General features: G+C 49.5%; 1 protein-coding gene across 2 annotated transcripts in view; it reads right to left on the bottom strand.

Moving 5' to 3' along the window:
- HYDIN (HYDIN axonemal central pair apparatus protein) overlaps positions 1-16314 on the bottom strand; it is a 478199-nt gene that overhangs the window by 452596 nt on the left and 9289 nt on the right. For both annotated transcript variants that reach the window (XM_063945857.1, XM_063945858.1), the window contains exons 2-5: positions 12635-12778; positions 10350-10475; positions 7201-7320; positions 4984-5118 (exon numbers count right to left, since the gene is read on the bottom strand). In XM_063945857.1, coding sequence (XP_063801927.1) covers positions 4984-5118; positions 7201-7320; positions 10350-10475; positions 12635-12757 — 504 coding nt within the window. In that variant the 5' untranslated portion in view covers positions 12758-12778. The remainder of the gene's footprint in view (positions 1-4983; positions 5119-7200; positions 7321-10349; positions 10476-12634; positions 12779-16314) is intronic.

Here is a 16314-nt window from a genome sequence, read left to right as displayed (position 1 = left end):
ACTATGGTAGTTTTTTCACATCCCACATAATACCCTCTTTTGTGGTACTTGTAGTATCAGAAATACGTAACACCTCCTTCATTGCCTTTAACGTGTGGCCCTAATAAGGAATACGTTTGTTTATTCACCGTCGACACTGGATTCAGTGTCCCTGTCTGTGTCTGTGTCGACCGACTAAAGTAAACGGGCGTTTTAAAAACCCTTGACGGTGTTTTTGAGACGTCTGGACCGTACTAATTGTTTGTCGGCCGTCTCATGTCGTCAACCGACCTTGCAGCGTGTTGACATTATCACGTAATTTCCTAAATAAGCCATCCATTCCGGTGTCGACTCCCTAGAGAGTGACATCACCATTACAGGCAATTTCTCCGCCTCCTCACCAACATCGTCCTCCTACCTGTCGACACACACGTACCGACACACAGCACACACACAGGGAATGCTCTGATAGAGGACAGGACCCACTAGCCCTTTGGAGAGACAGAGGGAGAGTTTGCCAGCACACACCAAAACGCTATAATTATATAGGGACAACCTTATATAAGTGTTTTCCCTTATAGCATCTTAATATATATATAAGCATATCGCCAAATTAGTGCCCCCCCTCTCTGTTTTAACCCTGTTTCTGTAGTGCAGTGCAGGGGAGAGCCTGGGAGCCTTCCCTCCAGCCTTTCTGTGAGGGAAAATGGCGCTGTGTGCTGAGGAGATAGGCCCCGCCCCTTTTTCGGCGGCCTCGTCTCCCGCTCTTAACGGATTCTGGCAGGGGTTAAATATCTCCATATAGCCTCCGGAGGCTATATGTGAGGTATTTTTAGCCAAATTAGGTATTCATTTGCCTCCCAGGGCGCCCCCCTCCCAGCGCCCTGCACCCTCAGTGACTGCCGTGTGAAGTGTGCTGAGAGGAAAATGGCGCACAGCTGCAGTGCTGTGCGCTACCTTTAGAAGACTGAGGAGTCTTCTGCCGCCGATTCTGGACCTCTTCTTACTTCAGCATCTGCAAGGGGGCCGGCGGCAAGGCTCCGGTGACCATCCAGGCTGTACCTGTGATCGTCCCTCTGGAGCTGATGTCCAGTAGCCAAGAAGCCAATCCATCCTGCACGCAGGTGAGTTCACTTCTTCTCCCCTAAGTCCCTCGTTGCAGTGATCCTGTTGCCAGCAGGACTCACTGTAAAATAAAAAACCTAAGCTAAACTTTCCTAAGCAGCTCTTTAGGAGAGCCACCTAGATTGCACCCTTCTCGGCCGGGCACAAAAATCTAACTGGCTTGGAGGAGGGTCATAGGGGGAGGAGCCAGTGCACACCACCTGATCCTAAAGCTTTACTTTTTGTGCCCTGTCTCCTGCGGAGCCGCTATTCCCCATGGTCCTTTCAGGAACCCCAGCATCCACTAGGACGATAGAGAAATAGTCATTACTAGAACACATAAGGTTAGACGTGAAATAACCACCAACTGCTCAGAATGCTGCACTAAAATCATTTTTACCAGGGACAGAAAGTTTCATTATTACCATATACATAATTTCACAGCTCAGTGTATAGCCCATGATGTGATGTCACCACTGCAGGACAGAGCTCTATGGCCCATGATGTGATGTCACTACTGCAGGACGCAGTCTATGGTCCATAATATGATGTCACCACTGCAGGGCAGAGCCCTATGGTCCATGATGTGATGTCAGCACTGCAGGGCAGAGTTCTATGGCCCATGATGTGATGTCACCACTGCAGGGCAGAGCTCTATGGTCCATGATGTGGTCACCACTGCAGGACGCAGTCTATGGTCCATAATATGATGTCACCACTGCAGGGCAGAGCCCTATGGTCCATGATGTTATGTCACCACTGCAGGACGCAGTCTATGGTCCATAACGTGATGTCACCACTGCAGAGCAGAGCTCTATGGTCCATGATGTGATGTCACCACTGCAGGGCAGAGCTCTATGGTCCATAATGTGATGTCACCACTGCAGGGCAGAGCCCTATGGTCCATGATGTGATGTCAGCACTGCAGGGCAGAGTTCTATGGCCCATGATGTGATGTCACCACTGCAGGGCAGAGCTCTATGGTCCATGATGTGGTCACCACTGCAGGACGCAGTTTATGGTCCATAATATGATGTCACCACTGCAAGGCAGAGCCCTGTGGTCCATGATGTTATGTCACCACTGCAGGACGCAGTCTATGGTCCATTATGTAATGTCACCACTGCAGGGCAGAGCTCTATGGCCCATGATGTGATGTCACCACTGCAGGACAGAGCTCTATGGCCCATGATGTGATGTCACTACTGCAGGACGCAGTCTATGGTCCATAATATGATGTCACCACTGCAGGGCAGAGCCCTATGGTCCATGATGTTATGTCACCACTGCAGGACGCAGTCTATGGTCCATAATATGATGTCACCACTGCAGGGCAGAGCTCTATGGTATATGATATGATGTCACAACTGCAAGACGCAGTCTATGGCCCATAATATGATGTCAGCACTGCAGGGCAGAGCTCTATGGCCCATGATGTGATGTCACCCTTGCAGGATGCAGTCTCCGGCCTATAATACGATGTCAGCATTGCAGGGCAGAGCTCTATGATCCATAATGTGATGTCACCACTACAGGGCAGAGCTCTTTGGCCCATGATGTGATGTCATCACTGCAGGGCAGAGCTCTATGGCCCATGATGTGATATCCCCACTGCAGGGCAGAGCCCTATGGCCCATGATGTGATGTCACCACTGCAGGGCAGAGCCCTACGGTCCATGATGTGATGTCAGCACTGCAGGGCAGAGCTCTACGGCCCATGATGTGATGTCAGCACTGCAGGGCAGAGTTCTATGGCCCATGATGTGATGTCACCACTGCAGGGCAGAGCTCTATGGTCCATGATGTGGTCACCACTGCAGGACGCAGTTTATGGTCCATAATATGATGTCACCACTGCAAGGCAGAGCCCTGTGGTCCATGATGTTATGTCACCACTGCAGGACGCAGTCTATGGCCCATTATGTAATGTCACCACTGCAGGGCAGAGCTCTATGGTCCATGATGTGATGTCACCACTGCAGGGCAGAGCTCTATGGTCCATGATGTGATGTCACCACTGCAGGACGCAGTCTATGGTCCATAATATGATGTCACCACTGCAGGGCAGAGCCCTATGGTCTATGATGTTATGTCACCACTGCAGGATACAGTCTATGGTCCATGATGTGATGTCACCACTGCAGGGCAGAGCTCTATGGTATATGATATGATGTCACAACTGCATGACGCAGTCTATGGCCCATAATATGATGTCAGCACTGCAGGGCAGAGCTCTATGGCCCATGATGTGATGTCACCCTTGCAGGATGCAGTCTCCGGCCTATAATACGAAGTCAGCATTGCAGGGCAGAGCTCTATGATCCATAATGTGATGTCACCACTACAGGGCAGAGCTCTATGGCCCATGATGTGATGTCATCACTGCAGGGCAGAGCTCTATGGCCCATGATGTGATTTCACCACTGCAGGGCAGAGCCCTATGGTCCATGATGTGATGTCAGCACTGCAGGGCAGAGCTCTACGGACCATGATGTGATGTCAGCACTGCAGGGCAGAGCTCTATGGCCCATGATGTGATGTCACCCTTGCAGGATGCAGTCTCCGGCCTATAATACGAAGTCAGCATTGCAGGGCAGAGCTCTATGATCCATAATGTGATGTCACCACTACAGGGCAGAGCTCTATGGCCCATGATGTGATGTCATCACTGCAGGGCAGAGCTCTATGGCCCATGATGTGATGTCACCACTGCAGGGCAGAGCCCTATGGCCCATGATGTGATTTCACCACTGCAGGGCAGAGCCCTATGGTCCATGATGTGATGTCAGCACTGCAGGGCAGAGCTCTACGGACCATGATGTGATGTCACCACTGCAGGACGCAGTCTACGGCATATAATACGATGTCAGCATTGCAGGGCAGAGCTCTATGATCCATAATGTGATGTCACCACTACAGGCAGAGCTCTATGGCCCATGATGTGATGTCATCACTGCAGGGCAGAGCTCTATGGTCCATGATGTGATGTCAGCACTGCAGGGCAGAGCTCTATGGCCCATGACGTGATGTCACCACTGCAGGGCAGAGCTCTATGGTCCATGATGTGATGTCAGCACTGCAGGGCAGAGCTCTATGGTTCATTATGCGATGTCAGCACTGCAGGGCAAAGCCCTATGGCCCATGATGTGATGTCACCACTGCAGGGCAGAGCCCTATGGTTCATTATGCGATGTCAGCACTGCAGGGCAAAGCCCTATGGTGTCTGTGATGGTGGGGACATAAAGGGTTATGAGGAATAGGAGCATTTGTTGTATCTGCTGATCCCATTAGGTGCTACCCCCAGGAGTGTGGCGACCACACTAGGGAAAACCTGTTTGTTATATGAGGTGATGCAATGGACGATCTCAGACTTTCTAAGACACTACAGCCCCACAGAGATTACATTCCCCAGACTGTGTTATGGCGACAAGGTGTTTAGCTGAAAAACTTTAAAAACAAAGTTCCTTATAGAGAAATCAACGTTAGAAACATTACTGTAATATAATATATAGAATTGTCTCCATAACCCTGGCAATGGGGTTCCTGCAGAAAGTGATGTGCTGCAGGGGGAACACCTGTGTGCTATCCAGGGTACCAGGCTCTTACATAGGGTCCTGCTGGAAGAGGAACCCTGCTCTCTCGCTGTCAGAACGAAAACAAGTGACACTCTCACGAGAGTGTAACGTCATCCGCACAACCCTGCTCTGTCGCTGTCAGAAGGAAAACAAGCTGCACTATCACCAGAGTGTGTCATCCTCACAATGCTAGCTCAGTGATAATGGGATTTTAGGCATTTTAACCAAGTTAGGACCTATTACATGATATTCCTCCAGAATCAGGACACTGCAAGAGCGCCATGTTTTCCTGGGCTGCCTCCGCCCAGAGGCGCCCTCTGATTACCTTGTTCTCCTCGGGGGTGAATAGGATGCGGAATGTGGATGCCATTCCCGGAGCCACTTTGTTGCAGACGTCATTGGGGCTGATGACCTGAAAGTAGGGCGAGTTCTCCTGAATTACTTTTATAAGCCGTGGAACCTAGAAGAATTAAACAGCTGTCATTATGAGAGTCTCCACTAATTTACTGAGTGCAGGTACAAGAAGATCGCCTCTGGGGAAGGAGAGCGCTCCCTGCAACAGGAGAGCGCCCCTTTGCACATGCTGGGAGATGTTACTATCTGACTGTATCTTCTGCCTAGAGGATCGGTCACTGACTAATGAAGCATCTATATCACTCAGGATTTGTCCCTTCTCCATCCTCCCCCCAGTACAATATTTATCATGTCTGATGGAATAAGGACAGGTGTTAGCTCAGTAACCGCATGGACTGCCCGATAGTGGCGATACCTTATCGTGTAGTATAACGTTACACGTGAGCATATGCAAACAGGCAGACACGACTATGGAGTCTATGTACTAAGCCTTGGAGAGAGATAAAGTACCAGCCAACCAGCTGCTAACTGCCATATGCTACAGGCTGTGTTTGAAATGACAGCTAGGAGGTGATTGGCTGGTACTTTCTCTCTCTATAAGGCTTAGTACATAAAGCTCTAAGTCCTGTAAGCGTTACCGCACAGACTCTGACTGCAGCACTACCCACACTGCACTGTCCATTCATACAGGTGCTGCAGCACTACCCACACTGCACTGTCCATTCTTTACAAGTGCTGCAGCACTACCCACACTGCACTGGCCATTCATACAGGTGCTGCAGCACTACCCACACTGCACTGTCCATTCTTTACAAGTGCTGCAGCACTACCCACACTGCACTGTCCATTCATACAGGTGCTGCAGCACTACCCACACTGCACTGTCCATTCTTTACAAGTGCTGCAGCACTACCCACACTGCACTGGCCATTCATACAGGTGCTGCAGCACTACCCACACTGCCCTGGCCATTCATACAGGTGCTGCAGCACTACCCACACTGCACTGTCCATTCATACAGGTGCTGCAGCACTACCCACACTGCCCTGGCCATTCATACAGGTGCTGCAGCACTACCCACACTGCCCTGGCCATTCATACAGGTGCTGCAGCGCTACCAACACTGCCCTGTTCATTCATAAAGGTGCTGCAGCACTACCCATACTGCACTGTCCATTCATACAGGTGCTGCAGCACTACCCACACTGCCCTGGCCATTCATACAGGTGCTGCAGCGCTACCAACACTGCCCTGTTCATTCATACAGGTGCTGCAGCACTACCCAGACTGCACTGTCCATTCATACAGGTGCTGCAGCACTACCCACACTGCACTGTCCATTCTTTACAGGTGCTGCAGCACTACCCACACTGCACTGTGCATTCTTTACAGGTGCTGCAGCACTACCCACACTGCACTGTCCATTCATACAGGTGCTGCAGCACTACCAACACTGCCCTGTCCATTCATATAGGTGCTGCAGCACTACCCACACTGCCCTGTCCATTAATATAGGTGCTGCAGCACTACCCACACTGCCCTGTCCATTCATACAGGTGCTGCAGCACTACCCACACTGCACTGTTCGTTCATACAGGTGCTGCAGCACTACCAACACTGCACTGTCCGTTCATACAGGTGCTGCAGCACTACCCACACTGCACTGTCCATTAATACAGGTGCTGCAGCACTACCCACACTGCACTGTCCATTCATACAGGTGCTGCAGCACTACCCACACTGCCCTGTCCATTAATACAGGTGCTGCAGCACTACCCACACTGCACTGTCCATTCATACAGGTGCTGCAGCACTACCCACACTGCACTGTCCATTCATACAGGTGCTGCAGCACTACCCACACTGCACTGTCCGTTCATACAGGTGCTGCAGCACTACCCACACTGCACTGTCCATTCATACAGGTGCTGCAGCACTACCCACACTGTACTGGCCATTCTTACAGGTGCTGCAGCACTACCCACACTGTACTGTTCATTCATACAGGTGCCGCAGGACATTCACATTACTTGTATTGTTCAAACATATCGGACGTGTAGCTGTGTAATGCAGACACAATCCCATTCCAGAGCTCTGCCTAGCAACAAATCCTTCCCCAAATTCACCATTCTGAGAACTACCAATCACCAGACTCCGGATACAGATAATTACATAAGGAGATGCGTACCTTGTCATTGTTCCGCAAGGCCAGCGGCACCTCGTAGGGCTCACAGGGCAGGTAGTTCTGGAAGGTGATCTCTGAAGGGAAAGGCTGAAAGAGGGCTTGGTCCAAGTCTACCGTGGAGAACTGCAGGAAATGGCAGGGATTAAACAGGAGCACCCTATACTCCGACGTTACACCCTCTGTTACCTGCTGTGAATACAGGACTTGCAGGTGGCCCAATACCACTGGGAATGTACCTACATATTTATGGGTGACGTCTGGTTAGTGTATACAATACTTCTGGACACAACTCTGCTGAGTTGCAGGTATCCAGAAAAGCCAAAAACAACCCCATGACTTGGGAACAAGGTCACTATATGTAGAGGATAACTAGATCCTTGAGGTGTCCGATTATAGAACAGGTATGTAGATCGCTGAGGGATGAGGTCACTATCAGGCGTACAGATCAGTGAGGATGTGATGTCACTATCAGGCATACAGATCAGTGAGGGTGTGATGTCACTATCAGGCGTACAGATCAGTGAGATGAGGATGTGATGTCACTATCAGGCATACAGATCAGTGAGGATGTCATGTCACTATCAGGCATACAGATCAGTGAGATGAGGATGTGATGTCACTATCAGGCAAACAGATCGGTGAGGATGTGATGTCACTATCAGGCAAACAGATCGGTGAGGATGTGATGTCACTATCAGGCAAACAGATCGGTGAGGATGTGACGTCACTAGCAGACAAACAGATCGGTGAGGATGAGATGTCACTATCAGGCATACAGATCGGTGAGGATGAGATGTCACTATCAGGCATACAGATCGGTGAGGATGAGATGTCACTATCAGGCATACAGATCGGTGAGGATGTGACGTCACTATCAGGCAAACAGATCGGTGAGGATGTGACGTCACTATCAGACAAACAGATCGGTGAGGATGAGAAGTCACTATCAGGCATACAGATCAGTGAGAATGTGATGTCACTATCAAGCATACAGATCGGTGAGAATGTGATGTCACTATCAGGCATACAGGTCGGTGAGGATGTGATGTCACTATCAGGTGAACAGATCAGTGAGGATGTGATGTCACTATCAGGCAAACAGATCGGTGAGGATGTGATGTCACTATCAGGCGTATACAAATCAGTGAGGATGTGATGTCACTATCACACGTATACAGATCAGTGAGGATGTGATGTCACTATCAGGCATACTGATCAGTGAGGATGTGATGTCACTATCAGGCAAACAGATCGGTGAGGATGTGATGTCACTATTAGACATACAGATCGGTGAGGATGTGATGTCACTATCAGGTGAACAGATCAGTGAGGATGTGATGTCACTATCAGGCAAACAGATCGGTGAGGATGTGATGTCACTATCAGGCGTATACAGATCGGTGAGGATGTGATGTCACTATCAGGCATACAGATCGGTGAGGATGTGATGTCACTATCAGGCATACAGATCAGTGAGGATGTGATGTCACTATCAGGCATACAGATCAGTGAGGATGTGATGTCACTATCAGACATACAGATCGGTGAGGATGTGATGTCACTATCAGGCGTACAGATCGGTGAGGATGTGATGTCACTATCACGCGTATACAGATCAGTGAGGATGTGATGTCACTATCAGGCATACTGATCAGTGAGGATGTGATGTCACTATCAGGCAAACAGATCGGTGAGGATGTGATGTCACTATCAGGCATACAGATCGGTGAGGATGTGGTGTCACTATCAGGTGAACAGATCAGTGAGGATGTGATGTCACTATCAGGCAAACAGATCGGTGAGGATGTGATGTCACTATCAGGCGTATACAGATCAGTGAGGATGTGATGTCACTATCACGCGTATACAGATCAGTGAGGATGTGATGTCACTATCAGGCATACTGATCAGTGAGGATGTGATGTCACTATCAGGCAAACAGATCGGTGAGGATGTGATGTCACTATCAGACATACAGATCAGTGAGGCTGTGATGTCACTATCAGGCGTATACAGATCAGTGAGGATGTGATGTCACTATCAGGCGTAAAGATCAGTGAGGATGTGATGTCACTATCAGGCATACAGATCGGTGAAGATGTGATGTCACTATCAGGCGTATACAGATCAGTGAGGATGTGATGTCACTATCAGGCGTATACAGATCAGTGAGGATGTGATGTCACTATCACGCGTATACAGATCGGTGAGGATGTGATGTCACTATCAGGCATACTGATCAGTGAGGATGTGATGTCACTATCAGGCAAACAGATCGGTGAGGATGTGATGTCACTATCAGACATACAGATCAGTGAGGATGTGATGTCACTATCAGGCGTATACAGATCAGTGAGGATGTGATGTCACTATCAGGCGTACAGATAAGCGAGATGAGGATGCGATGTCACTATCAGGCGTACAGATCATTGAGGATGTGATGTCACTATCAGGCAAAGAGATCGGTTAGGGTGTGATGTCACCATCAGTCAAACAGATCGGTGAGGATGTGATGTCACTATCAGGCAAACAGATCAGTGAGGATGTGATGTCACTATCAGGCATACAGATCATTGAGGATGTGATGTCACTATCAGGCGTACAGATCAGTGAGGATGTGATGTCACTATCAGGCAAACAGATCGTGAGGATGTGATGTCACTATCAGGCAAACAGATCGTGAGGATGTGATGTCACTATCAGGCGTACAGATCGGTGAGGATGTGATGTCACTATCAGGCGTATACAGATCAGTGAGGATGTGATGTCACTATCAGGCTTACAGATCGGTGAGGATGTGATGTCACTATCAGGCATACAGATCGGTGAGGATGTGATGTCACTATCAGGCGTACAGATCAGTGAGGATGTGATGTCACTATCAGGTATACAGATCGGTGAGGATGTAATGTCACTATCAGTCATACAGATCAGTGTGATATAAATTAAATACATGCATGCGTCTATGGAAGGAGAGGGAGTGAGAGGAAGATACCCCAGTATACCCCAGAGCTGGAAGCCAGTATGGCTGACCGCCGTCTCTATGCATGGAGACTTACTGTGAGAGAGTGAGAGGAAGATACCCCAGTATACCCCAGAGCAGGAAGCCAGTATGGCTGACCGCTGTCTCTATGCATGGAGACTGTACGCACCTTCTGGTGGCTGCTTTCGCTCATGTCCAGCAGCTGGATGATCTTGGGTGGACGCATCTCCCGAGTGTTGGCCAATCGCTGCTCTGTGGTCAGGGACATTTCCTGCAGGAACGCTGAAGGGGTCAACTATCAATGGGGGAAACATAAAGACCATCAGACAAGTGCATGTGTCTGCCGTCCTGAGGATACACGCTAACATGTGTTATTACATACTGGCTAACATGTGTTATTACATACTGGCTAACATGTGTTATTACATACTGGCTAACATGTGTTATTACATACTGGCTAACATGTGTTATTACATACTGGCTAACATGTGTTATTACATACTGGCTACATGTGTTATTACATACTGGCTAACATGTGTTATTACATACTGGCTAACATGTGTTATTACATACTGGCTAACATGTGTTATTACATACTGGCTAACATGTGTTATTACATACTAGCTACATGTGTTATTACATACTGGCTAACATCTGTTATTACATACTAGCTACATGTGTTATTACATACTGGCTACATGTGTTATTACATACTGGCTAACATGTGTTATTACATACTGGCTAACATGTGTTATTACATACTGGCTACATGTGTTATTACATACTGGATACATGTGTTATTACATACTGGCTAACATGTGTTATTACATGCTGGCTACATGTGTTATTACATACTAGCTACATGTGTTATTACATACTGGCTAACATGTGTTATTACATGCTGGCTACATGCGTTATTACATACTGGCTACCTATCCTCTATATAACTATATACTCTGCGTACAGTGTTATACAAGGGGCATGTATACACCTACACCACAGCTAGTCCTCACCGTGTACCAAGTCACAACCTCTCCCATGTTACACACGTCACCTATCCTCTATATAACTATATACTCCACGTATAGTATAATAGAAGGGGCATGTATACACCTACACCACAGCTAGCCCTCACCGTGTACCAAGTCACAACCTCTCCCATGTTACACACGTCACCTATCCTCTATATAACTATATACTCCACGTATAGTATTATACAAGGGGCATGTATACACCTACACCACAGCTAGCCCTCACCGTGTACCAAGTCACAACCTCTCCCATGTTACACACGTCACCTATCCTCTATATAACTATATACTCTGCGTACAGTATTATACAAGGGGCATGTATACACCTACACCACAGCTAGCCCTCACCGTGTACCAAGTCACAACCTCTCTCCCATCTTACACTCATCACCTCTCTAAATAACTATATACTCTGCGTACAGTATTATACAAGGGGCATGTATACACTACACCATAGCTAGCCCTCACTGTGTACCAAGTCCCAACCTCTCCTATGTTACACACGTCACCTATCCTCTATATAACTATATACTCCGCGTACAGTATTATACAAGGGGCATGTATACACTACACCATAGCTAGCCCTCACCATGTACCAAGTCACAACCTCTCCCATCTTACACTTGTCACCTACCCTCTATATAACTATATACTCTGCGTACAGTATTATACAAGGGGCATGTATACACCTACACCACAGCTAGCCCTCACCGTGTACCAAGTCACAACCTCTCCCATCTTACACTCATCACCTATCCTCTATGCAACTATATACTCCACATATAGTATTATACAAGGGGCATGTATACACTACACCATAGCTAGCCCTCACCATGTACCAAGTCACAACCTCTCCCATCTTACACGTCACCTATACTCTATATAACTATTTACCCTGCGTATAGTAGTATACAAGGGGCATGTATACACCTACACCACAGCTAGCCCTCACCGTGTACCAAGCCACAACCTCTCCCATCTTACACTCGTCGCCTCTCTATATAACTATATACTGCACATATAGAATTATACAAGGGGCATGTATACACCTACACCACAGCTAGCCCTCACCGTGTACCAAGCCACAACCTCTCCCATCTTACACACATCACCTATCCTCTATATAACTATATACTCCGCGTACAGTATTATACACAAGTGAGAAGACGTATATCCTGTATTAGGCCTCCGGGAACAGAGTAATGCAGGGGAATTATTGTCACACTAACACAACATTATCTTGCATGCAGGCTGCGATCTCGGTCCGCGGACTGTCAGTGAGGAACAAGTACTTTGTGTGAACAGCTGTCTCTCTTCATTTGCTTTGTCCTGGATAATCCCTGGTCTCGGTCACCAACATCTGTCTGCCTAAGCTGTACAATGATGGATAAAAAGACGACCCAATTTATGGCGCACTCATTACCGTCACAGCGGCCTCTTCATGTCTGCTGAGCTTTGGGTTGCGCGGTGTACAGACTTTGCTCTGGTACCCGCTCGGCAGCTCCTGGAGTGAGCTCAGGGGTCCCTGCATTTTGCTGGTCGGCATGTCTGACGCTGATTAGTACATCTGCAGAGGACAGCAGTCAGACTTACACATTACTATTATAATTATCATCCATTATATGGCGCCACAAGGGTTCCACAGCACCTAAGTACATAAACACATGAGCAGAACAAGAAAACAGTGACTTACAGCACAAGACAATGCAGGACATGCTATATATACATCGCTGCATCAGCAGACATGACACCCAGGTAAGCATCAGGGAGGCAGACTCCGAGGGCTAGGCGCCGTGTAGGGAGTAGGCGATCGTATAAAACCCATTTTATACCACATTCCATATATGACTTCTCAGGTCACAAACACACACGTATCCAACCTTCTTACCTGAACGCATCCAACGTGCTGCTGCCTATCTATGGAATTCTCTACCTCTCCCCCTCAGACTCTCCATCTCTCCACATAACCTCAAACACGCTCTCAAGACTCACTTCTTCCCCAAACCCAGCCGTCTCTCATCCTGACCCTCTGTCCCACGCTCTCTGTCAGCCCCATCTGTGTCACCCATCTGTCTGCCCCTCCCCTTTAGAATGTAAGCGCTCATGAGCAGGGCCCTCAACCCTCATGTGCCTTTCCCTCTCTTACTTAAACCATCTTTTCCTCCATACTCCCTACAGAGGAACCAAATGCCGTGGTTCTCTGACACCCTGATACTAATTTCAGTGTCGGCAATGGTTACATGGGTGTGGAATGCTATCCCGGTATTTGGAATGTCGGCAGTCACATGACAGACGTCGGTATCCTGACACTGAAGATCCCGACAGCGGAGGGGGTATTTTAACTTCCCGACCTCCTCCACCACACACGCACACACACACACACACCCCTACCCTAATCCTTCAGGGGTAGCGGATAGGGATAACCCTCGAGTGGTGGCGTAGCTAGGGTTAACCCACCCGCACCTGACCCAGCTCCCTCTGGATGTCTATAGACTGTACCATACCCACCTGTCGCCGCACCCTCTGGGTGTCTATAACCTGTACCACCCCCACCTGACACCGCTCCCTCTGGGTGTCTATAGCCTGTACCACCCCCACCTGACCCCGCTCCCTCTGGGTGTCTATAGCCTGTACCACCCCCACCTGACGCCGCTCCCTCAGGGTGTCTATAGCCTGTACCACCCCCACCTGATGCCACTCCCTCTGGGTGTCTATAGCCTGTACCACCCCCACCTGACCCCGCTCCCTCTGGGTGTATATAGCCTGTCCCACCCCCACCTGACCCCGCTCCCTCTGGGTGTATATAGCCTGTCCCACCCCCACCTGACCCCGCTCCCTCTGGGTGTCTATAGCCTGTCCCACCCCCATCTGACCCCGCTCCCTCTGGGTGTCTATAGCCTGTACCACCCCCACCTGACACCGCTCCCTCTGGGTGTCTATAGCCTGTACCACCCCCACCTGACCCCGCTCCCTCTGGGTGTCTATAGCCTGTCCCGCCCCCACCTGACGCCGCTCCCTCTGGGTGTCTATAGCCTGTCCTGCCCCCACCTGACGCCGCTCCCTCTGGGTGTCTATAGCCTGTCCCACCCCCACCTGACACCGCTCCCTCTGGGTGTCTATAGCCTGTCCCACCCCCACCTGATGCCGCTCCCTCTGGGTGTCTATAGCCTGTCCCACCCCCACTTGATGCCGCTCCCTCTGGGTGTCTATAGCCTGTACCACCCCCACCTGACGCCGCTCCCTCTGGGTGTCTATAGCCTGTCCCACCCCCACCTGACCCCGCTCCCTCTGGGTGTCTATAGCCTGTACCACCCCCACCTGACCCCGCTCCCTCTGGGTGTCTATAGCCTGTACCACCCCCACCTGACCCTGCTCCCTCTGGGTGTCTATAGCCTGTACCACCCCCACCTGACCCTGCTCCCTCTGGGTGTATATAGCCTGTACCACCCTGACCTGACACCGCTCCCTCTGGGTGTCTATAGCCTGTCCTACCCCCACCTGACGCCACTCCCTCTGGGTGTCTATAGCCTGTCCCACCCCCACCTGACCCCGCTCCCTCTGGGTGTCTATAGCCTGTCCCACCCCCACCTGACCCCGCTCCCTCTGGGTGTCTATAGCCTGTCCCACCCCCAGCTGACGTCGCTCCCTCTGGGTGTCTATAACCTGTACCACCCCCACCTGACACCGCTCCCTCTGTGTGTCTATAGCCTGTCCTGCCCCCACCTGACACCTCTCCCTCTGGGTGTCTGTAGCCTGTACCACCCCCACCTGACGCCGCTCCCTCTGGGTGTCTATAGCCTGTACCACCCCCACCTGACGCCGCTCCCTCTGGGTGTCTATAGCCTGTACCACCCCCACCTGACCCCGCTCCCTCTGGGTGTCTATAGTCACAGGTAATGCTACACATCTATACGTAATGGCATGAATGATGCCATCACACCATGGGCTACGGGTCACAGCAAATAACAACATGAAGCCCCCCGCCTCACTCATTGCACTGGGGATTGCCCTCCCGGCGACTAGCACACAATAGTCTCAGTAAACACGAGCACCGGGCAGAAGTGCGGCATATGGACAGAATGGGAGAATGGATAGTGGCACCGGGAGTGACCCAGCTGCGGAATGTCACAGTATGCGGATTGTCCATCAGACAGAACAGCAGAATGTCCACAACTACATAATTAGGGGAGATATTTCTGTGGTTTATTGGTGCAGAGATAATGATACTCTCTGACGATATTCTCCAGTACAGCTCTAATGCTGACTCCAGTATAGGAGAAGCCAGCGACACTGCCTGGTACTCCGGTGATCCTGAAATCCCAGCTTCATATCATCTATGTCCGTGCTCGGAGCAGGAACATTAATCCAGTCTTAGCGAGCAGATTACCGCTGTCCCGGAGATTAGTCTGGCCTGACACTCAGAATATGGGTTATGTTTACAGCAATATGAATGATGTTATAAGTCCCCTCTCCGGAGATCAGAAAAGTCAGAGCCTGTAATGCCGGCCGAGATCATGATACAGAAGAGACATGTGCTTGTAGCAGTATATATACGCTGAGTGTCCGCAATCCTCTTGGGACACATTATGTATCAGTATATATACGCTGAGTGTTATCTATCCTCTGGGGACACATTATGTATCAGTATATCTACGCTGAGTGTCCGCAATCCTCTGGGAACACATTATGTATCAGTATATATACGCTGAGTGTCCACTATCCTCTGGGGACACATTATGTATCAGTATATATACGCTGAGTGTCCGCTATCCCCTGGGGACACATTATGTATCAGTATATATATACGCTGAGTGTCCGCTATCCTCTGGGGACACATTATGTATCAGTATATATACGCTGAGTGTTATCTATCCTCTGGGGACACATTATGTATCAGTATATATACGCTGAGTGTCCGCAATCCTCTGGGGACACATTATGTATCAGTATATATACGCTGAGTGTCCGCTATCCTCTGGGGACACATTATGTATCAGTATATATACGCTGAGTGTCCGCTATCCCCTGGGGACACATTATGTATCAGTATATATACGCTGAGTGTCCGCTATCCCCTGGGGACACATTATGTATCAGTATATA

This window comes from Pseudophryne corroboree, chromosome 11, assembly GCF_028390025.1.
Source record: "Pseudophryne corroboree isolate aPseCor3 chromosome 11, aPseCor3.hap2, whole genome shotgun sequence".
NCBI lineage: Eukaryota > Metazoa > Chordata > Amphibia > Anura > Myobatrachidae > Pseudophryne > Pseudophryne corroboree.
The sequence above is the reverse complement of the archived record's forward strand: the minus strand, read 5'-3'. Positions and strand labels throughout refer to the sequence as shown.